The 23961-nt window shown below is 40.4% G+C and overlaps 1 protein-coding gene across 2 annotated transcripts in view; it reads left to right on the forward strand.

Moving 5' to 3' along the window:
* Positions 1-17608, forward strand: part of RAB3GAP1 (RAB3 GTPase activating protein catalytic subunit 1) — a 107114-nt gene extending 89506 nt beyond the window's left edge. For both annotated transcript variants that reach the window (XM_007964817.3, XM_073019642.1), the window contains 6 exons: positions 684-911; positions 9966-10062; positions 10159-10262; positions 10397-10512; positions 11991-12093; positions 15876-17608. In XM_007964817.3, the coding sequence (XP_007963008.1) occupies positions 684-911; positions 9966-10062; positions 10159-10262; positions 10397-10512; positions 11991-12093; positions 15876-16112 (885 nt within the window). In that variant the 3' untranslated portion in view covers positions 16113-17608. The remainder of the gene's footprint in view (positions 1-683; positions 912-9965; positions 10063-10158; positions 10263-10396; positions 10513-11990; positions 12094-15875) is intronic.
* Positions 17609-23961: the final 6353 nt, after the last annotated feature.

Raw genomic sequence — 23961 nt, forward strand, 5'->3', positions numbered from 1 at the left:
AAACTTTAATCAGTTTGGTTCCAGAAGCGTGAAAAACAGTAGTTTGAATTCCAGCTGCTTAACAGCACAAAACCGATTAATTTGATGGTAATTTGTTATATAAAGTATAAGAATTTGATGGCAGAATAGAACAGTTTTGAGGTTAGCTGATATTTATTGCAGAACCAGTGTTGATTTATTGAGGAAAAGAAGAACAGAGCTTTTCCATCACTGTTATTCTGATCATGTGGTGTATTATTTAATTTTTACTTTTCTTAGTATTGAGTAGTCATTATATTGTAATATTAAACTAAGTTGTGTAACACATAATGTGTTTAAGGAAATGATTTTCTCTTTACATCGAGTTTTTGTATCCAAATTCATTGAATGAAAATGTTTTCATTTACTAAGTTATATAGCACATAATATGTTTAAGAAAATTATTTTCTCTTTACATTGAGTTTTTATATCCAAATTCATTGAATGAAAGTGTTTTATTTTTCTATAAAGCTGAGAAAATAAAAATAAAATTATTTTGGTACTTTAACACCTGACCTGTTTTAAAGGTGACATCCAAATTCATTTTACATATTAGATTGTAAAGATTAGATAGGCTTTTTTTTGAAAATACAATTTTGCAAACAGGCTTATCAGTAACTGTTGATTTTCGTTTGATTCTGCTGAATTTTTTGGTCTTATTTTAGGCAGCTAATCCAGGTTGCTCCCTGGAAGATTTTGTGAGGTGGTATTCACCTCGGGATTATGTCGAAGAGGAGGTGATCGATGAAAAGGGCAACGTGGTGCTGAAAGGAGAACTGAGTGCCCGGATGAAGATTCCAAGCAATATGTGGGTAGAAGCCTGGGAAACAGCTAAGCCAGTTCCTGCTAGAAGGCAAAGGAGACTCTTTGATGATACACGGGAAGCAGAAAAGGTAATTGAGATTTGAGTCTCTAATACTAAAATGCAAATTACTGTTCTTGCAATTTAGGAACTCACTGTCATAGACATGAGAGCTCTGGACACACTTGAGTGCAATGCATTGAAATTCAATGAGCCTTTTATATATCTACTTTCACATTTAAGATTCTAGAACTAGTTGCAAATAGGGCAAATAACAGACATGCTTTAAACAGACTGCTTACCATTGAACTGTCTCACAGTATATGTTAAAAGTGTTAAAAATGGGTATGTCCTTTAAGCTAGCAGTTTCCATTATTACCACAACATTTATTAAGGAAATAATGAGAAATTGTATACAAAGACCTATGTATATGAATGATGTTCAACAAAGTTCTTAAGTGAAAAAGTAGAAACAACCAAAGTTTCCAACAACGGGGACTTGGTTCAATAAATTATGGTATATACATTAGTGGCCAGCTTTGCAGCAGCTATTAAAAAACATTTGGACTTATGGAGAATATAGTGGCACCTGCCTGATATTGAATTGCCCTGCACACCTTCCTACCTCCTCCAGCCACCCCAAAAAAATCCCATGAAATCAATAAGTAAATAAATCCATGCATTCAGCATTACTAAGAGACAGAAATTTCAATGACCTTCAAATTAACAGTAAATAGAAATAAACCAAATTCCAGTGGAGCTCCCACTGCTATAAGTCTATGTATATATAGTGAGTAGGGGGCAGGAAAAGACAAAGAGCCAAGAGATACAGAAGACTTAGATGAAACACAAAGTCACCCCAGAAAGAGAGAGCCTAACACTACATGCCGAAACACTGAACACAGGTAGGGTTTGCTAGTTCATAGCACTTGCCACAGGGAAGGGTCTTGAATGTAAACAGGACTAGAAATGGAGCCTTGGAGAAGATCAGATACACAAAGAAGCAGTGGATGGGAATGATGGGAAAAAAGGAAATAAGAGGGGAAAATTAAGGATCTTGCAGAAATGAAAGGAAAACAGGACAACCAGCCTCCCTCACCCCCCTCTATCCATTAAAGAAATTCAGAAGAGGGCACTTTGAAGCTATTTGTGATATTGCTAGGAATGGAATAGAACAGACCATATCCATATAAAACTACTTTACAAAACAGAAAATGAAAATCAGATCATTTCAGCTAATGAAAATATTTCCCAGAAAATCAGTCACAAAACAGAAGAAAATTGTAACATAACATTCCAAACTGAATCAGATATCCTCAAACAGTTAAGGAGGATATGAAAAAACCATGTTTAATAAGAAATACTAAAATCAAGAACAGAGATGGACCAAAAAAACCCACAAAGAAATGAAACCGCAACTGATTTAGCTCAGGATAGAAGTAAAAGAAAAAAAGACAACCATATAAAAAATGAAGACTAAATTACAGGAGGCCCAAAAGAGAATAGATTTATATTTAAAATTTATAAAAGGCATTGAAGAAAAGTGGGAAACAACCAAGAGGATGAAAATGAGATGTAGCAGTAAATAAATTGAAGAGAAAGTAGTATAAATGAAAGACAAGAAAAGTAGGAATATTCAATTCATTAGTTTCCTTTAAGGAGAAAAATCAGAACACTAAGACAGAACTAATACAGTCCCTATGGCTTAACAAAGAGGATACATTTTGAGAAGCTCCTCGTTAGGCAGTTTTGTCGTCATGGGAACATCACAGCGTGTACTCATGCAGACCCAGATGGTATAGCCTACCACTCACTTAGGCTAGAAAATTAATGGAATACAAACTTTCTATTAAACAATATGGGTGAAAGGGGAAAATACAAATTGAAAGTACAGAATTTTTGCAAAACAATGAGAATGAAAACACTACATATGAGAACCTATAGGCTATACTTAAGAAATTGATGGGCCGGGCGCGGTGGCTCACGCCTGTAATCCCAGCACTTTGGGAGGGCGAGACGGGCGGATCACAAGGTCAGGAGATCGAGACCATCCTGGCGAACACGGTGAAACCCCGTCTCTACTAAAAAATACAAAAAACTAGCCGGGCGAGGTGGCGGGCGCCTGTAGTCCCAGCTACTCGGGAGGCTGAGGCAGGAGAATGGCGTAAACCCGGGAGGCGGAGCTTGTAGTGAGCCGAGTTCGTGCCACTGCACTCCAGCCTGGGCGACAGAGCAAAGACTCCGTCTCAAAAAAAAAAAAAAAAAAAAAAAAAAAAAAAAAAAAAAAAGAAATTGATGAAAGGAACTTTCATAGCCCTAACACCTATATCAGTAAAAACAAAAGAATGAAAATAAATGAATTAAATTCCTAACTAAAAACCCTAGAAAAAAAAAGTCAAATCAAAAGAAAACAAAAGGAAGCAAATGAAAAGGAGAGGGTGGTGAAAACAGATGAAATGAATGAGTTCAATCTAGTTCTTTTAAAATCAACAAAATAGAGAAGCCGTTAGCTAATTTAATCAAGAAAAAAGGGGAAAGCACATATATAAAATAAAATAAATGACAAAAAGGGTACATATTAATAACTACTGATACAGAGGAAATGTGTTAAAAATACTGCTTTGCACATCTCTGTGTATGTAAATTTGAAAACCAAGTTGAATTAGACAATTTCCTAGGGAAATTCCTACCAAAAATAGAATTTATATCAAAACTAACCCCAGTAAAAACAGAAAGTATAAACAGACAAATTTTCATAGAGACAATTATCAAGAAACTGCCACATTAAAAAGAACCAGGCCCAGATAGTTTCACAGGGAAATTCAACTAAATATCAAGAAACCATATAGTCTCAATGCTACATAAATTATTTCAACACACGATAATTGGAGGAAATTTTCCAACTTCTATGAAGCAACTATAACATTGGCACCTAAACCTGATAAAGATAGCATATCTTTAAAAATAGCAGATCAATAATACTTAAGAAATTTAATGCAAAATCTGAAGTAAACAGACTCTAATATCATTTTAAGAACATAATACATGTTGATCAAATATGAGGAGATGATTATTTGGAAGTCTGTTTATATAATTTGCTTCATTAATAGGTCTAAGCAGGAAATTATATCATTATCTCCATTTGTGCTGAAAAAGCTTTTGATACATTTAACTTAAAACTCTTGGGAAAAGAGTGGAATAGATGGCTACTTCCTTAAAATAAGAAAACATATAGAAACTTTAGTCCTAAACACAGCATCTTAATTGGGGAAACCATAGGGGGTCACTAAGGTCAGGAACAAAGTAAGGATGCCTGCCATCTCTACTGCCAATCAAAATTGTTCCGCAGTTATTAGCTAGTGTAATTAGCAAGAGAAAGCGGAGTTATGGGAGTTGAAAGAAGAACTCTGTTTGCAGTGATAGGACTGTATAATTGGAAAAATTCAAAAAGTCAATGTTAAAACTAATGAAAACAGAAGAATCCTGCAAGGGAGCAGGATATATAGTTAACATACAGTAATCAGTAGCATTCATATACACTAATTACCATTTAGAAGATCTAAGTATAATTTTCATTGTAAGGGGAAAAAAGGTAAAATGCTTAACAGAAAATGTTTGAAATCTTAATGAAGAAAATAAAACGCTTCTCAAAAACACACTTGAACAATAAAAAGATAGCCCTCAGACTCCTAGGCTCAAGTGATTCTCCTGGCCCAGTTTCCCTAGTAGCTAGGACTACAGGTGAACACCATGATGCCCGACTAATTATTTTTCTTAATTTTTTATAGCGAATAGATCTCACTGTGTTTGCCCCGGCTAATCTCAAACTCCTGGCCTGAAGCAATTCTCCTGCCTCAGCTTCCCAACGTGCTGGGATTACAGGTGTGAGCCACTGTGCTATAACCTGTGCTTTACTTATTCTAAAAAATAAATCAACAAGGATGGAAAGAGGAAAAATAACCTAAACCTGAAAGCAAGTTGAGACACATTAATCCAGCTGTATTTTAAATGAGTAACATAACCACACCGACAGGGATTGGTGAAGGGAGGATGGAAAATCTAATCCAAGTGATTTATGGACACATCAAATGTGTTTGACTCTATACTCTCAGTTGTGGTGGAGGATGGGACTAAAAAAATATCTTGAGGTCAGGTGCGGTGGCTCACGCCTGTAATCTTAGCACTTTGGGAGGCCGAGGCGAGTGGATCACCTGAGGTCAGGAGTTTGAGACCAGCCTGCCCAACATGGTGAAACCCCATCTCCACTGAAAATATAAAAATTAGCTGGGGGTGGTAGCACACGTCTGTAACCCCAGCTACTCAAGAGGCTGAGGCAGGAGAATCGCTTGAACCTGGGAGGCGGAGGTTGCAGTGAGGCAAGATCGCGTCACTGCACTACAGCCTGGGTGACAGAGTGAGACTCCATCGCAAAAACAAAAAAAAAATCTTGAACCCTGTTATCTAAGCTTGTTTTTTGTAGTGATATGGATAGAGCAATTCTGAAACTCTTTCAGAAATGCATTATTGGTTGGGCGAAGTGAGTAACTAAATGTGTCGGTGTTGTTGGAAGTCAGAATTTCTTACTGCGGAAGTGAGATGCAAATATGAAATGAAGGAAGGCAATGAAGAACCCAGTGGCAAGGAATTGGAATTGGAGGTATCGGTGTGGACTTACGGGTTTTTAATATATGGACAGGTGTGTGGGTATGGACATAGTAAGTATTTGTGTGTACGCATATATACAAGCAAACATTCCCCGGCTTTCTTCTGAAAGAGTCTAGAAGCACTGACACCCTCATAGCAGTGAGCACACATAGCTTGATTTTTTTTACACATTCCTTGTGGTTACTTTTAGTAACCATGCTTTCCTCAGAAAAATGACTGATTTCAAGGTTGAGGCAAGAAAGGTACAAGATGAACCTGGAACATCCTGGATTGCTAGACAGTAAGGGAAGTGCTTTTAAAAAAGATGGGGGCATTTCATAGAGAGCTAACTTGAAGGGACTCACATTGGCCAAATCTGGGACAATTTGAGTTCTAAATATTTAAGGACAGGAATGATTATAAACCGTTGGAAAAAATAGGAATTATTGGAACCATATTGATAATTAATGGATAAACAAAGAACTAGAGGAAAGGGGAGGTCATTTCCTACAGAACAAAGATGATTGGTAAATGTAGAGGATATGTTGGACTTGGAAGTCTTCATTTTGTAACCATGTTCATAGTAAAGATTGGTTCAGCAAGAATCATGAATAGATATTAAGTCTAGGTGGAAATTTGAAGAGCATCATCTTGCATGATTTTTAAGTGTTTCTCTATAGAATGCATCTGCATTGCAAGGAAAGTGGAGAAATAGGACAGTGTCTCCAAATTAACATCACAAATGAGGAGTAAATGGAGATAGTACACATTGGGCTGTGATACTCTGACGTACCCAATACCACTTATATGCTATTTGGTCTAGGCATGTAAAATCTGAGTCTAATTGTGAGGGAACATTAGATGAACCCAAAATGAGGAACATTCTATTTTTAAAAGAGTTTGAAAAAAGAAAAATTTGCACAATTTTGGGAGCATATTAAAGACACATGAGCCAACTGAAATCAGAGTTCCCAACTGGCCAAGACTGAAGGAGTTTGAACAACAAAATAAAATAATATTGGATTGTAACTCAGAGTACAAAATAAATATCCTTGAGTTCATACTGATAAAAATAATTGATTGGATATATAAATTAATGGGACAGAAGAGACAAATCTCCTGTGCAGAATTCTAAATGTATGTAGATACTCCACCCTCAAGGAGGTGAAGCTAATTCCCACTCCGCAAGTGTGTGCTGCACATAGTGCATTCCTCCCAGAGAGTACAGTGCACAGAGAGGGGAAAAGGAGTGGCGTTACAGGGCAGCAACCCGACTGACACTGTCTCAGCCAGGTGATGAAGGTTGACATCCACAGGCTAAGCCATACTGGCAGTATGTACTCTTGACATGATGTGATGACAGTGGCACTTTACCTGTCTGGTCTTCCTCCCAGAAATACATAACCCAGCTTCATCATGAGCAAAAAACATCAGATAAACCATAATTGAGGGAATTTTTATGAAATACTTGACCAGAACTCAAAACTGTCAAGGTCAGTAAAAACAAGGAACATCTGAGAACTGTCACAGCCAAGAGGAGCCTAGAAATATGACAGCTAAACATAATGTGGTATCTTGAAGGGGATCCTGGAGCAGGAAAATGACGTTAGATAAAAACTAAGGAAACCGTGTACGTACATACATGCTGACAGCATTGTTCATGACAGCCACAAAATACAGTAAACCCAAATGTCTATCAGTGATGAATGGATAAGCCAAATGTGGTCTGTCCATGTATTATTCAGCCATAAAAAGGAATGAACCACTGATACGTGTTACAACATGGATGAACCTTGAAAATATTATGCTAAGTGAAAGCCAGAAAACAATGGGCCGCATATTGCATTGTTCCATTTATACGAAAGGTCTAGAATAGGCAAGTCCATAGAGACAGTAAGTTAGATTAGTAGTTGGCAGCAATGGAGATTGGGAAGGGGGGAAATCAGGAGTGGTTGCTTTGGGGTACTGTGTTTCTTTTGGGGGAGATGAAAGAAAATGTCCTGGAATTAGATAATGGTGATGGTAACATAACCTTGCAAATATGCTAAAAACCACTGAAGTTACCCATTTTAAAGTGGTGAATTTTATGCTATGTGAGTTATAGCTCAGTTTTTAGAAACTAAGGAAATCTGAATACAGTATGGAATTTAGTTAGCCAAAAAGTTCGGAGGCAGAGGAAACTATACTCAAAATGTCAATGTTGTAAAAAACAGTGAAAAGCTGTTCCAGATTACTTGAGATTAAAGAGCTATGACAACTAAAGGCAATGGATGATCGTTACCAAGACGTGTAGTGGTTGAGAGAAAGGGTCATAAAAGACACATTATGCGGCCGGGTGCGGTGGCTCACGCCTGTAATCTCAGTACTTTGGAAGGTTGAGGTAGGTGGATAATTTGAGGTCGGGAGTTCGAGACCAGCCTGGCCAATATGGTGAAACTCCTTCTTTACTAAAAATACAAAAATTAGCTGGACAGTAGTGGCTGCATGCCTGTAGTCCTCGCTACTTGGGAGGCTGAGGCAGGAGAATCACTTGAGCCTGGGAGGCGGAGGTTGCGGGGAGCCAAGATCGCACCACTGCATTCCAGTCTGGGCAACAGAGAAAGACTCTGTCTCAAAAAAAAAAAAAAAAAGACACATATGGGGTCAGTTGACAAAACTGCAATGAAGATAGTAGATTAGATTACAATTATTTTATCAGTGTTAAATTTATTGTATATAATCAGAATCATTTGCATTTTGATTATGTAATAAAATATTTTTAATTTTAGGAAATACACATATTTTGGGATAAGGGACATGAGTATGCGACTTATTCTGAAATTATTTGAAACAAGTTTATGTCTATAGTGTGTACACACACGAGAGCAGAGAAAGAGCCAGGGGTCCAGAACAGGAGGGAGACAGTTCATATGTGAATCCAGGTAAAGGGTAATAACATATTTCGTGTTATTCCTGCAAATTTGTTTTCCTGTGAATTAAGGAAAATAAAATTCAGAAAGGCAGGTGTTAGCAAGGAGGTACAACAGAGGGAACTCATTACTCTAGATAAGAATGTAAATCTATTGAAAGACTTTGTAGGGTAATTATCTTGTACATTTCCTACTTCAATTTTTAGGTATATATCCTAAAGTAATTGTTGTACATGTGCCATTTGCACCAGGAAATATGTGTGATAATGTATTAGGAGCATTATTTGTTATAGCCAAAAACTGAGGAGCTATCCACTATTAGTGTAGGAACATTTTAATACAGCAGTGAAAATGAGTAAACTGTGGCATATTGGAATGGTATACGAATATCAAAAACAATACTGAATAAAAAAAGCAACTCACTGAAGGGTATAAACAGAAACATTCCATTAATATAAAGGTCAAAAGTAGACAAAAGTAAACAGTATATTATTTAAGGCTACATATGTGAAAGAAAAAAAACTATAAAGAAAAGCAAAAGAATGATTTGTAGTTAATTCTGGGGATGGAGGGTACACAGGAGGACTTGGAAAAGCCTGGTAACATTCTGTTTCCTAAGCTGGTGTTTTCTTTAAACTATTTCTAATACTCTAGTATGTATATTTCTTAATTTAAAAAAGTTTCAAATCAGACAAAACTCTCCAAGCCAAAAAAAAAAAAAAAAAAGTCTACCACAAGTCATTAAATAAACAAAGCAAATAATAAAACAGTATGTAAGTTATTAATTTTTGTTAAGAAATTACATATGCATCTACATCTCTGTGTTTAAATGGATATACAAGTAGTTTGCGAGGATAAACATGAAAATGTGGTTTTGGGGAATTAGGATTTCAGGAAAATTTCTGCATCACCTGTATTTTTTTAAATTTTGAAGTCCATGAGCATTTATCAGTCAGACTCACATTATGAGATTATACTTCTTAAAATTTTGTTTATTGATGTAAAAGAATTACACATATTTATAGGGTTATACTTCTTTTATCTTTACTACTATTGAATAAGTAGCCTAAAGGTAGGGTCTGTGTTTTGTACATACTTCTCTGTATTCTTATAATAAGAATTGGAAAAAAAAAACAAAACAACTAAAACCAAAAAATGTGTGGAAAGTCACTAACACTGTTTAGAACTGTTAAATGAGAAAAGCAGGTTAAAAGGCAGTATTTTACATATACAATATTAGTGCCCTTACTATGTGTATTCTGTGTCTTAAAATGAAACGCTCCACTGTTAATGATTATTATCTCTCGGTATTATAATTTGTCGATAGTTTTAATTTTCTTTGTGTTTTCCTTATTTGCATGTATTACATATGAAAGCAGAAAAAAAATAGAGTATTTGTCATTATTAAAGATTGAAGTTCTCAGGTGCTTTCAGTAACATTATCCTCACCTTTGGGGTCGTGGCTGCCTGCCTGGAGGAGTGCTGTCTTGTTAAGGATTAAGACAAGTAGTTGAGGATTTGCACTTCTGTAAGTGGCTGCTTCATCCTTTGACACCTGTGCTGATCATTTGTGTGCCCTGCGCCTCCTTCAGGTGCTGCACTATCTGGCAATCCAGAAACCTGCAGACCTTGCTCGGCACCTGTTACCTTGTGTGATTCATGCAGCTGTACTCAAGGTAAAGGAAGAAGGTAAATGTCATATTTAACTAGTCATTAGTCATTTCCAAAGTGAAAGTATATTTTGCTTAATTTATTTAATGCTGGCTTTAATCTTCTTTAAAATAGAAAGTCTGGAAAACATTTCTTCAGTTAAGAAGATCATAAAGCAGATAATATCCCATTCCAGTAAAGTTTTGCACTTCCCCAATCCAGAAGACAAGAAATTGGAAGTAAGTTTGATGTAGTGTCAGAATCTTGCCAAGTGTTCTCCTCAGTTGGCAAAAATAATTTTTAAGATGCATTTTCAAAGGGCGTTGCTTTTTTGCCATCTCCCAACGTATGCCTCTTCCTTTTCCACCGCCAGGAAATCATTCACCAGATTACTAATGTGGAAGCTCTCATTGCAAGAGCTCGGTCACTAAAAGCCAAGTTTGGAACTGAGAAATGTGAACAGGAGGAGGAAAAGGAAGATCTTGAAAGGTAATTGCTATTTGGCTAATTCGGTTTTGTCTGCAGTAGGAAAAGCCACCACTCTCTTAAGAAAAATTGTAATAGGATATTAAGACTCTTTTGTGGTACTCATATATTATTTGAAACAAGCATTGTCTAGAGACAGAAATAATTATCATAACATTTGACCTCTCCTGTATTTCTGAGTCTCTACCAGGTGTTTCCATTCTTCCCACTTTTAGAAACAGTCTCCTAGAGCCTCCTTTTTTAGGGATTCCTTGGTTTGCTCTTGGAGATGTGGTGTCTGTAATTTCTTGTGGAGGAGCTGTTAACTGTGTTGCTCACCCTGCCCCAAAACTTTGTTTGCAGCTGTTACTATTCCTTGACCACAGGGTGCAGGTGCTGAAACTATTTCTGCTTACTGTTCCTAGTTGTTTATTTTAAACAAGATTTGTGATAGCAAAGGTACACATCCTATGCGCCTTGCAATTATGTTTTGAAAGAGTGACCAGATGGCTTTTCTTAGATGAAGCAAATGATTGGGGCATTCTCTTTATGAGATTCAACACCATTAGCAGTGGAGCTTAGATCAGTGTGAGGTCCTGTTCATTTTTTGCCCATGTTATTTGGAAGGGCAATATTGTTTTAATGTGTGATAAAGTGTTTACAAATTAGCTTGTTCAGTGGCTTAAATTTGTCATTTAAAATTTTTCATGAGCCTTTCCATAAGAAATGGCATTATTGATGCTAAATAATTAATATTGTATGGCAAGGCATTTGCTGTCTTTTAACAAGTTCATGCTTACATTTTATGTCTTTTGTTGAGTGAAGTTTTCTCCCAGACTACTTTGCTCTTGAAAATTTCTTCCTTTTAAATGAGAAGAATAAGCTCTAATCAAGGGACTTGTTTCTAAAATAGTAGTATGAATTAAGAGCAGGTGGTGCAGGCTTGGTGGCTTTGTGCCTTCAACTCTGTTAGTTCCACCATATGTTATCTGTGACATACTTGGAAGTTCAGTGTTTCCAGCATCTAATGGAACAGTTTACAATTGCGACTTTGCCCAACACAAGTATTTTAAGCATATGTGCACGTGTGCATGCACACACAGACACATACCCCTTAAAAAAAAAACAAAAACAAATATGGATCATTGCTTTTATTGGATAAATGTAACTTAGTTTATATCATACAAAATTTTTTTCATCTTTTATTAACTGTAGCATTTTCTAAGCTAGTCTGAAAAAAATAGACTTTTTTCTTACAGTTTGACAGAGATGGGCTTTAAAAATTTTTTATTAACACAGGCGAAAAAGTAGGAAGATTGTCAGTTAAGTCAATAATAATTGCAAATGTCAATCTATCTTGCTGTAAAATTTCACTCCAGCTTTATTGGGTTTAACCAGTATCAGCTTGAGGATTTGTCCACAAAACTCCTGTGGGAGGATGGATACCCAGTGGCCTGGACGGCTCACTTTCCAGCCTTTCGTTGCCTGTCTCTCTCCCCTAGGTTTGTGAGTTGCCTGCTGGAGCAGCCTGAAGTGTTAGTCACCGGTGCAGGAAGAGGACATGCTGGCAGGATCATTCACAAGCTGTTTGTGAATGCTCAGAGGGTATGTGAGAATCATTATTGACTCCATCATGATCTCGCCAAACCTCTACTCGAGAAGAGGCTGTCTTAGTTCCCACACATGGCTGATCACACTCATGTCACCTGAGTGTAAGCCTGGGCATTGGGTTTGAACACTGAAGAAACAATGACTTCTGAGTCTTTGAAATCCATTTGATTTCCTACATGTTGAATTAAAATGATAAGTATATTCTAGGACCTAAATTTTAAAAATTAGTAGAGTCCAAAATCCATTGTTATAGAAGTTGGCAGGGACTCAGTTAGCAATGGCCAGAGTTGTGCTGTGGGAAAAAAATAGGAACTTTCAAATTAGAATGGAGTTCAGTTTTACCATCTTTAAACCCCATGTGGGGCAAAGTGGATTCACAACTCAGCTTGAATTGTAAATATAATTGTGCTTGTAATGGTGAGGAGATCTACCTTTGAGGTTTCCTAGAAAAGAGGAAGAAAAACTTCAGATTTTTAGGGCTATGGAAACAGATTTCAGCACAGAAAGAAAGCCCAGTTTGAAAAATTATCATAACCATTACTCTAGTAGTGAAAGTAAAGGTTTTAAAATTATATAGTATCTTGGTTACTGGTTAAGGGCTCTGGCATCCCACAGATAATTCTCAGTTCAGTGCTCATTAATATTAGGAATTCTGATAAAGGTATTATGATGTGCACTAATTACACACTTCCCCTTCTATGGCACTGTGATTACACTAGAATGACCCAGTTGTGAGAGTGTAATTTTCAGAAACAAATAAGAAAAAGAATTTCTGTAGGTCGACACAGGGAATAACAACTGGCTAATCCCCATAGAGTTGGTCTGGAATACAGCTAGTTAATATATTCAAATTCATAGCCAGATACACCGATAGGAATTCTTAGCAAGAGCTCAAATCTCAGTTTGTTTTTGGGGCAGCTCCTTAAACTTCAGAATTTCAAATGAATAATAGATACTTGCTCTGATTTATTTTGTTTTTGTCTCTGGCATGAAAACAAGAACTGAGTTTGGTTCCACATCTGATAATATCTATCCAGTTCACTACCCAGAAGCTTACAAGCACATTTCCTTGTTAGCCACCCATATGAATGTTCCTCGTACTGCAAAAATTCCTTCCTCTTTGATCATTTTTAAAAAGTGATGTGTTGGCTGGGCATGGTGGCTCACACCTGTATTCCCAGCACTTTTGGAGGCCGAGGTGGGTGGATCACCTGAGGTCAGGAGTTCAGGACCAGCCTGGCCAACATGGTGAAACCCTGTCTCTACTAAAAATACAAAAATTAGCTGGGCATGGTGGCGAGCACCTGTAATCTCAGCTATTGGGAGGCTGAGGCAGGAGAATCACAAGAGGCAGAGGTTGCAGTGAGCTGAGATCGTGCCACTGCACTCTGTCCTAGGCGATAAAACTCCGTCTCAAAAAAAAAAAAAAGTTATGTGTTAAGAGGATTTAAAATCTGAAGTATTTATATCTTTAGTCCTGAGACTGTTACTTATTTTAGATAACTGAACAAAATTATTTTCCCCAAAATAGAAATAACCTCCTTACCCCCTCTACTGACTGCAAGTAAAACTTTGACAGTATAGGAAATTTTATATTTATTTATTCATTTTTTAAAATAGAGGGTCTCACTCTGTAGTCCAGGCTGGAGTGCGGTGGCACGATCATAGCTCACTGCAGCCTTGAACTTCTAGGTTTAAGCAATCCTCTTTCTTCAACCTCCCAAGAGGCTGGAACCACTGGCATGCACCACCATGCCCAGCTAATTTTTGTATTTTTTGTAGGGACGGGGTCTCAGGCTGATCTAGAACTCCTGGTTTCACGCAATCCTCCTTCCTCAGCCTCCCAAAGTGCTGAGATTATAGGTGTGTGTGACCCACCACACCTGGCCTAGAAAATTATAAGAAAATATTAATCACATAATCTCACTACCCATTGATGATTTAACATCTAGTAGATACATATGTATAAATTTTAAAACGGTTATATTATATAATTACTTTGTTATTCTTGTTTTCCACTTAATATACTTACCTTTCAAAATCACTAAATACAGGAACATAGTATGTCATCTTGTAGTAGCCTCATTGTATAGCTAACTCCCTTAATGGCTACTGAAATTGTACATTCATCTACATTATGTCATTGAAGAAAAAATTTTAAAAGTTTTCAGACCTTGTAGTCAGTGTTTTTAGGGAATTGATTGACTGTCTAATCAATATAACAAGCATCTGATTGGTTCATTTTTAAACTCAGTACTTAAATGTCTGGCTGAAGTAAACTGTTAGAATTTATTCATGTAACTTATTTTCATTAGCTGATATTTTGTATCAATTTTACTAATTAGTCAAGATTTTAACACATTTTTTAAAAGAAGTTGTGATGTAATTTCACTTGGCATTTGTATAACTTATAGTAATTTTATATATTTATAACTTTTCCTTAAAATTATAAATAGTAATGAGCCTTATGATTACAGGTGTCCCTGGTATGTACATACTTAAATGGAATTCAGCAAATAAATGACTAACTGGATTTTGCTTCAGACTTGCTAGATTGAATAACTTTTAGGCACCTCTTCCTAAATTCACTGGAATATCTATTTTTCAAGCCATGAACACTTTTTTTTTTTTTAAGCATTGTAATTCCCAGTAAAAGAGCTAGGTTTTTGTTGGTCATTTCTCCCATTAAACTACATCATATGTCACCTGTTGAGCCATGGATGCATGAGTAGTAGTAGATGTTTGCTGTAGTTGACAGCTAGGTGTGCTGTGTGTGGTGTGACTTTGTCTTGAATATTCTTTTGATAGGATCGTGTTCCTTAATGTAGTGCATGCTGTCTTTGAAATAATCCTGAACTCCCTTGTCTAGCCCTATTTAAACCATCTTGCTTGTTTCCCTTTCATCACTGTTTCTTTTCTCACCCCTTCTCAAGCTGACTGAATCTTCTGATGAGGTAACAAAATAGCCTTTGCCCCTCATAGTTCCTTGTTCCTTCCCATTCCTCTAACTTCATAAGGTCATTAACACTAACCACCTCTCTCACAGTCTGGATTTGGCTTACCTTTCTTGCTGATACTTAGCGCAACATGATTTCATGTTTTCATTGCCAAAACAATTTTTTTTCCAAATTGATGGTATTAAAAAAAGTATAGTAATAATTAAAATTGTAGGCTGTAAATGAATATGCATTTTATGTGATTTCAGTGAAAAAATAGATGCCTTTAATACTGAGAACTTCTCTTGTGTGGTTGCCATATGGGGCTCTATCACTTCGGCATCACATTAGCTGCCCAGCAAGCAAGACCAGTGCCCCTACTTTTAATTTGGCAAGTGAACCTTAAAAAGAATCGATTAAAAATTCTTATCCAGAGTCAAGATGAAAATCATCTTTTCACTCTGGAGAAAAACAGCTCCTTACTGGACTAAGGCTATCAGATGTAGACTTGGGTCATCGCTGGAAGAAACGTAGAAAGCAGCACAGCTCCAAGGTCCTTTTTCATCAGATGTCTGAATATGGCTTTCTCTCCTCAGAGCAGATTGCCTGGCAGTCATCATCCCTCCTGTCTGTCTCCAGCCCGGCTGCTCATGCAGTGTCTCCAGCTTCTTGCATTTGCTGTGTTATGTGGTTTTTGAGTAATCTTAACATATAGCTGACTGCATTACTGAGTAACTTGGGACATTTTCATATTAAATCATATTAAATCACCTGTCCTTCAAAAGCATCTGAGTTTGGCATTTGACCTGCTTTTGATTTTAGCATTTGATTCTTTTCCAGGCTGCAGCCATGACTCCACCAGAGGAGGAATTGAAGAGAATGGGCTCCCCAGAGGAAAGAAGGCAGAACTCCGTGTCAGACTTCCCACCCCCTGCTGGCCGGGAATTCATTTTGCGCACCACTGTGCCGCGCCCTGCTCCCTACTCCAAAGCTCTGCCTCAGCGGATGTACAGTGTTCTCACCAAAGAGGACTTTAGACTTGCAGGTGCCTTTTCATCAGATACCTCCTTCTTCTGATTCTTTGAGCATTACTCGTTGGTGGCTTCAGTGACAGTGCTGCCTCCTCCTGCGGGAGGGAAGGTACCAGGGAGAACCTGGGAGGTCCTGGAGAGGGCCCTGTCCAGTTGGGTGATCAGGAATCAAACCAGCATCAGAAAGACTTCCCAGCACCAAGCTTGAGCTCTGTTGTTTCATGGAGGAGGCAGTGAGAATGGGCTTGGGCTGTTGAGAGATTTCCGCGCTAGAGATGGCCTTTGTATATGGGGGGGAACACAAACGCATCCGACACTCCCTGTCCTCACCCTGGCGGGGTGGTGTTCATCGCCTTCTCTTCGGTGACAGGCCTCTAGGCCAGCGGCTGCATTTGTGGTCTGTGCAAACACTTCGTGGTTCTATATATCAGCAGCACGTGTGCAAAGTAAAGGACCTGTTAACTCAGATTTCTGGATATTTTGATGGTAGCTTCTAGTCCCAGAATCTGTGTTTTTAAAATACTACATGACGTTCTGTCTATTCAGTCACCTGGTGGTTGTCTTTCTCGTACTAATTAACTGTTGATAAGCATTTTGGATATTCTAGGAGAAAGCCTATAATTTCATATAGTTTCTCTTTTTCACATAACTGTAACCTAAATGTATTACTTCTGATAAAACTACATATCAAATGTCACTGCAAATTAGTTTTATATCTATCTTGTGAGGTTTGTCTTACTTATTTTCCTTTTGGTTGCCATGTAAGTTATCACCCTGAAAATCGTCTCCCTCCCCTTCTCTTGCTGTACAGCATGCGTTCCTTTTTTGTGGTTGCTGGCTGGGTACTCTGTTTAATGAAGTAGAGAATAGCACTTGGAAAAATACAGTCTTGGTACCTAGAGACTGTCATGCAGATAGTATAATTTGGTATATGTGCTAATGCACTGAGTAGAGGATTATTTTAACACACTATTTTGCTTTTGTATTTTAGTTAAAATAATCGATGGGGATGTGTAGCCCCCTGTGTGAGGATGACATCACCACATTTCTAGTTTCATGGAGCTCAAGATGTCTTGTGTCTGTGTTGCTAGATGGCCTCTGCTTGGTAATCTTAAGTTATTTTTAGGCCTAAAATTCTCACTTCAATCCAAAGTAAAAATGGTTATACTGAAGCATAAACCTTGCCTGTGTAATTTTAAAGAATTAATAGAGCTGTGCAAATTATTTTATTTTTTGTAAAAAAAAAAAATACATATCTCTATATATAATGTGTGTGCCACACGCACACGTCTCTGTGTATGTGAAGTCGGGGAGGCCCTGGGGGATGACCTCCCAGCCTTTATGATGCTTTTCTCTATGCCGCTGGACTTCATTCTTACTGGTCCACGCAGATGCAGGCGGCCTGAGGCCAGCGCTGGACCAAGTAGAAGATGGTTCCTAAGGACAGAGTTTGTCTGTTTTCTAACAAAGAAAAATTCTACAAAGGAGAGGTTGGGCGTTACAAAGGCATTGTGAATCTAATAAAAGGAAAGTGTTGCTTTCTGTGGCGTTTCTCTCATTTTCTCCTGCTGAGGCATTTCATTCTCATTTCACATAGTTTTGTGCTGTCTCAGCTCTAATGTTTGCAGCCTGCTGAGCCTAACAAGGCAGTGGTCTCAAGAACATTCTTTGTGCCTTTTTAAAGTACTCCATTTTATTTTTATTATAGTTATATATTTCACAGATATTTTTAAGTCCCCACTTTGTGTCAGGTACAGTACAAGCAATGAAGATAAAACAGAAACCAAAACACACTCCCTTATAGGGGGAACTGATGCCACGGTGCCACAAAATGTGGAGTATAGTCACCTCCGCCGTGTGGATCGGAGCGCCTGCACTTATCCTGCAAATAATTGAATGTAATCCTACCTTCGTGTATTCATTGGCAGTACGGAGTAATAAATGCAGCAGTATCATAAAGTGTTGTAGGAAATGTTCTTCACCCAGGCTTTGGGGATCAGGAAAATTACCCCAGAGGATGTGATTTCGGGATTGAGACCAGAAGCTGAGCAGGCGCTTAGGAAAGCATGAGGGGGGCGGGTGGGAAATGGCTTGCAGAGAACCAGGCGTTCCTCTAGCCCTGTGTGCAGTGAAATCACGATTTTCATTGTGAAGTGCTTTATTTCTCCACCTCTTCAATCTGGTCTCGGCTGTGTCTTTCTTTGGTCAACAGACAGAGACTTAACAAGTCCTTGCACACTGGGGCTTGCCCTCCCTTCTTGCCAGGAGCCTGGAGGCCACTGTGAAGAAGCTCGCTCTAGGGTGAGAGTTGGGGCAAAAGGTAACTGACAGGAGGGGACGGAAAGCATATTACAAGCAGAGGAACGGAATGGGCAAAATCCCAGAAATAAGGGAAAATAAGGGGAGCAGCGAACCTTTCTATTTGGCTGAAGTATGGTATCTAGAGTGGGAAGGGGCAAGAAATGAAGATGGTGAGGTGAACTAAGGCAAAACCAAGAAGTTCGGGGGAAGCCGCACCTATAAGTTAGTTAGGGCTTTGCCTTTGGGGCGGTAGTGAGTCACTGAAGGGTTTTGTGCAGGGGAGTGACATGGTGGGTTTTAGAAAGGCCGCACTCTGGCAGGAGAGGAGAGGTAAGAAAGTACACAGCTGTCCTAGGTCTTGAGCGAAACTGTCTGCTCCTTGGAAGGAAGGTGGCAATTATAGTGTTTTTTAATCTGTGTGCCTGAGACTGTGCTCCTAGGAGGTGCACATGCTTGTGAAATGGCCTCTCTGGGGCCCTCCCACCCCCATGCATTCCTGTACCACTGGAATAATTCAGATTTCTCTTCAAGTTGGAGTATTTTAAAACCCTACGCATTTATGTTTATATTTCATTCATTAGTCCAGCAAATGTGTATTCAGTACCTGCTGTGCACCAGGTACTGTTCTAGGCATCAGGGAGACAGCAGTGACTGGAACGTGGAAGACCTGGTGCTCAGGAAGTTCACAGTATGGGACACCAAGTGTCAACAGCTGGTCTAGGGAGGGAGTCTGCCTTCTAGGAGGTGATAAGAGAGGGCTTACGACATTTGGTGGTGACATTGGGGCAGAGACTGAAGTGAGGAAGCATAGATGACTAGGAGAAGATTGCAGACAGGGACTGGACAATGAAAAGCCTGAGGCAGGGGTGTACCCAGCACATGGGAAGCACAGAAGGAAGGCCAGTGTGGCTGGAGGGGAGTGAGGGGAAGAGGGGCAGGAAAGAGTTGCAGACGTGCAAGGGCCAGATGCGTACAGCCGTACGAGTTGAGATTTGTTTTCATGACTAAGAAGGGAAGTCATTGGAGAGTTTGAATCAAGGAGTGTCATGATGTGACATTTAAAAATCTCTTTGGGGCCGGGTGCAGTGGCTCGTGCCTATAATCCCAGCACTTTGGGAGGCTGAGGTGGGCAGATCACCTGTCAGGAGATTGAGACCATCCTGGCCAACATGGTGAAACCCCCCATCTCTACTAAAAATTTAAAAATTAGCTGGGCGTGGTGATGCCCACCTGTAGTCCCAGCTACTCTAGAGGCTGAGGCAGGAGAATTGCTTGAACCCGGAAGGCGGAGGTTGCAGTGAGCCGAGATCATGCCACTGCACTCCAGCCTGGGCAACAGAGTAAGACTCTGTCTCAAAAAAAGAAAAAGAAAGAAAAAAAAAAATCCCTTTGGCCACTGTGTGGTGAATACACTGCAGAGGCTGGGGTGGAAGTAGTGAAACGAGTGGGAAGAGGGGAGGGGAGAGCACTCTGGACTGGTGTGGTAGCCACGGAGCATAAAGGGGATCAGAGATGATACAGATCTTGAAGGCGGAATGCGCAGAATTTACCAGTGGATTCCGCGAGGGTCTGAGAGTCAGGGATGACTGGAAGGTTTGGGACCTGAGTGAATGATGCTGTCATTGACTACGATGGGGAAGACAGGGAAGAGCACGTAGTGGGGCTGCTGCGAGTGCTGAACTCGAGTTGAGGGCATGTTAATTTTGAGAGGTTTATTAGATGGCTGTGGTGGCCAGCCTCCTGCCTCCAGCTCACACCCTGTGGAGCCCCCCAACCCCACACCCATTGTACCCGGGTTAGTTTCTGACCAACAGAACATGGAGGAAGTGTTGGAATGTCACTCCCAAGGTTAGGTTATAGGAGCCATTGCAACTTCTATTTTGGTTCCTGAAGAGAGGCCCACATGGTGCGGAATGGAAGGTCCCTGCCAACAGCCACGTGAGTGAACTTGGAAGTGGATCCTCCCGGCCTGCAGGTAACTGCAGCCTCAGGAGGGACCTTGGGCCTGGACTACCAGCTAAGCCACTCCCAGATGACTAACTCTCAGAAACTGTGTAAGATGTGTATTTTAAACTGCTAAATTTGGGGGTAATTCGGCAGCCATAGATAACTAATACCCAAGTGGTTGGCTGTGTTAAGTTTGGAGCTTAAGGAAGGGGTTAGGGCTTATAATATAATAAATTGGGAAACTTAGATAATACTTAAGCCAGGGACAGTATGAGGTCACCCAAGCAGAAGAGGTCTGGGGATTGAGCCAGAGAGGAAGAGGAGGACAAGGACCGGCAGAAAAGATGAAGAAGAAATAGTTACTGAGGCAGAAGGAAAACCAAACGTGATGTCTTAGAAGCTAAGAGAAAACATACTTCAAGAGGGCAGGAATTGATCAACTGTGTCAAATGCCACTGAGATGACAAGTAAGATGAGGACTAAGAGGCGACTGTTGTGTCTGTCTATGCAGAGGAGCAAATGCATTCAGAGAGAGGCAAATACTTCTTACTGGGAAAGAATAGAGAAGGGGCTGCCTCGAGGGCAGTCTGGGAAGGTCAGTACCCCTTTGCTAGCAGGGTGGGTGCCCTTAAAACTTCTGCCCCAAGCCAGTTGCGGTTTGGTTTTCTTGCACTGCTCCTTGCCAGGCATTGGTGGGCAGGATGTGGAAGGGACGAAGGTCATGAAGCAGCCACCAGTTTGCCTTAGTCCAACAGGTGGCCCTGTCTACTGCCCTGGCCCCTACTGCCAGCTCCTTTCTTCTGGGCACACTGTAACGGATAGGGGTGGGTGGATGGATGGATGGATGGACGCCTCGATGCCTCTCTGGCAAAAGGGGCCCCACTCTTGTGTTTAAATCTTCTGGCCTCTAATATACGGCCATCGGGCATCATGAGACTACGCTTGAGAATATTAGCTCCCGGAAGCCCAAGGACTCTGCCGCTGGCATTTCTCTGGTTCTCAAAAGTGGGACTTGGCTAGTTCTTGTAGCACAAACTCAAGCTACTTCATCTAAGCACAGCTTCTCTGCCAACTCTATGGGCAGAGACTGAACTCTTCCCCTGGCAGCTTGTGATGTCTGACAGGCTGTCATAGATGGATCCCTCCAAAGTGAACAGTGCCTCCTCCTGCAGGGAGCGTTCTTGGCCTTAGCTTAGCAGCCAAGGATGCAGCTGAACCGGAAGACCCCCAACTTGGGACCGCATCCAGAGAGGGTGGGGACGTGGCCCAGCCCCTCAGGGTTGGGGCCCTGCCACCAGCCCACCCCCAAGCACCATGACAGGAGAGCTGCGCGACCTGTGCTCTGGGATGGCCCCTCCTCTTCAGCACGTGCCCCAAAATGGGATGGTGTCCCAGGAGGTGGTCCCCGTCCCTCACTCATCCAGGAGTCTCCCCGCCTGCCTGTTTGCTGGGCCAGGGCCTTGCCTTAAACAGCCTCCTCTACAGACACCTTTGCTTCCATTAAACTTTGCTTCAGAAAGGTGGCCTCGGCTGTGGACAGAGGCGAGTCTGACCTGGGTAATCAGTGATGGGACACCATCAAAGCTCTTCCAAAGCCCCCCAGCCACAGGACGATTTGAGTAAATAATGACTTGTCCATGCTGTTTGTTCACATTCCTCTTTCTCAGCCCTATTTTGGCCCCAAACACTATTTTTGCCCATGTTACATAACAAGGGAACCGCATTCTTAGTAACGCACTGTCGCTCTGCTGTGTTATCTTGCCTATATGAAAAAATGAATTATTTTTAGAGTGTGAATTTCCCAAACATCCTCAACTCTTCTGGGAGTGAAGGGAGTGTGACGGTGGGAGGCCCAGCCTTCTCTGTGGCTGTGGCTGAGTCCCACCCAAGGGCTTCCGTTGCCACTGAGCCTGGGTGGGGACATGCCATATCCTGCCCTGTCCCAGTGGCAGGTGACTGTCTCTGCACAGGGCTTTCCACTGACAGCGGGGGACTCCGGAGCCTAGGAATACTCTTCATTGATTTTCTTGACTCCTGTTTTACTTTGGGGGAAAAAATGCAAGCAATGGCTGTCCTCTTAGAGACTCAAGTAAGAGGCTGAAATTCCCACTGGGGGTTAGTCCAGGCGAGCAAACTACCCTGAATACGTGTGTAGGCTCTCTCCCTGCCACCGAGGGACGTGGTGAGAAGGCTTCCCTGACACAGGTGCTAGCAGGGTTAATGTTATCCCATCAGTAAAGCAAACCTTTCCAAAAACGGTCAGGGGTTTCAGGCCTTGCCATCTGGCTGGGGAGCCAAACATGCTTTTTTTGTGTGTTTATCAGCTCCCCAGCTGTGTCCTGGTAGACAGCTGCTCCCAGGAGCTGGCATAGAAGCAAAACTGCAGGAAAAGCTGACCCACTCCAGGTGTGTGGAAGCTGCTGGCAGGAGCCCAGCAAGGATCCACCTGGGTTGTAATAGAAACAATGCAACCAAAAATGCTTGAGTGAGCTGGGATAGATGTGGCCTTGTCACTGAAGATTCCATCTAAGACCTCTGCAAATATCCAAATTGTATATGTTCTTAGAGCAGATCATTTTTCTCACAGGTAAAAGAAATCTGTGTTAAGTAGAAATTATGAGTGGCCCATTCCCCTGCTACCCACTTAACTTTTCCTTTCTTCTGTGTGTTCTGATGGAGAGAAAAGACAAAAGCTATGTTGGGTCACTTCTTAGGACAGAACTTGACAAAATGGCCATAGAGCACATTTAGGGGATACATTTTCAATTAGGAGATAGGTTTTCAAATATGAATTCTAGTTTTTCAAATTTGAACTCTGTCAGACATGGTAGAGAGCTACTGATAAATTTGGCAAAAGATATGCAAGGTTTCCAGAGAGAAAATCATGAATCTTTACTGAAAAAGAATTAAAAGACATTAAGTTGAGAATGTCAGTATTGCCATTGTTATATTATTTTGGTGACATACCCTTGTTCTTGTACAGAAAGATAAGGTACCCTAAAGATGTCCATTCTCCCCACAATGACATATAATTCCAAACAAAATCACCAAAATATTTTTTTTTTGGTGTTTGTTTTTTGGTGGAATTAGAATAGTTGAATCTGAATTGTATATAGAAGTGCAAAAGGCCATGAACAACCAAGCAATTCTTGAAGAATAGGGTCATAGATATTGCTCTATAAGATAGTTAGACTTAGTAATGCTGTACTATAAAAGAGTATGGTACTACCCTATGATCCAACAATCCCCCTACAGGGTGTCTAACCAAAGGAAAGGAAATCAGCATATTAAAGAGATATCTGCACTCCCATGTTTATTGCAGCAGTGTTCACAACAGCTAAGATGTGGAATCAACCAAAGTGTCCATCAGCAGATGAATGGATTAAAAAAAATGCGATGCAGATCACGAGGTCAGGAGATCGAGACCATCCTGGCTAACACGGTGAAACCCCGTCTCTACTAAAAATACAAAAAAATAAGCCGGGTGAGGTGGCGGGCGCCTGTAGTCCCAGCTGCTCTGGAGGCTGAGGCAGGAGAATGGCGCGAACCCGGGAGGCAGAGCTTGCAGTGAGCAGAGATCCGGCCACTGCACTCCAGCCTGAGCGACAGAGCGAGACTCCGTCTCAAAAAAAAAAAAAAAAATGCGA

The sequence above is a fragment of the Chlorocebus sabaeus genome, chromosome 10 (assembly GCF_047675955.1).
Source record: "Chlorocebus sabaeus isolate Y175 chromosome 10, mChlSab1.0.hap1, whole genome shotgun sequence".
NCBI classification, from domain to species: Eukaryota; Metazoa; Chordata; class Mammalia; order Primates; family Cercopithecidae; genus Chlorocebus; species Chlorocebus sabaeus.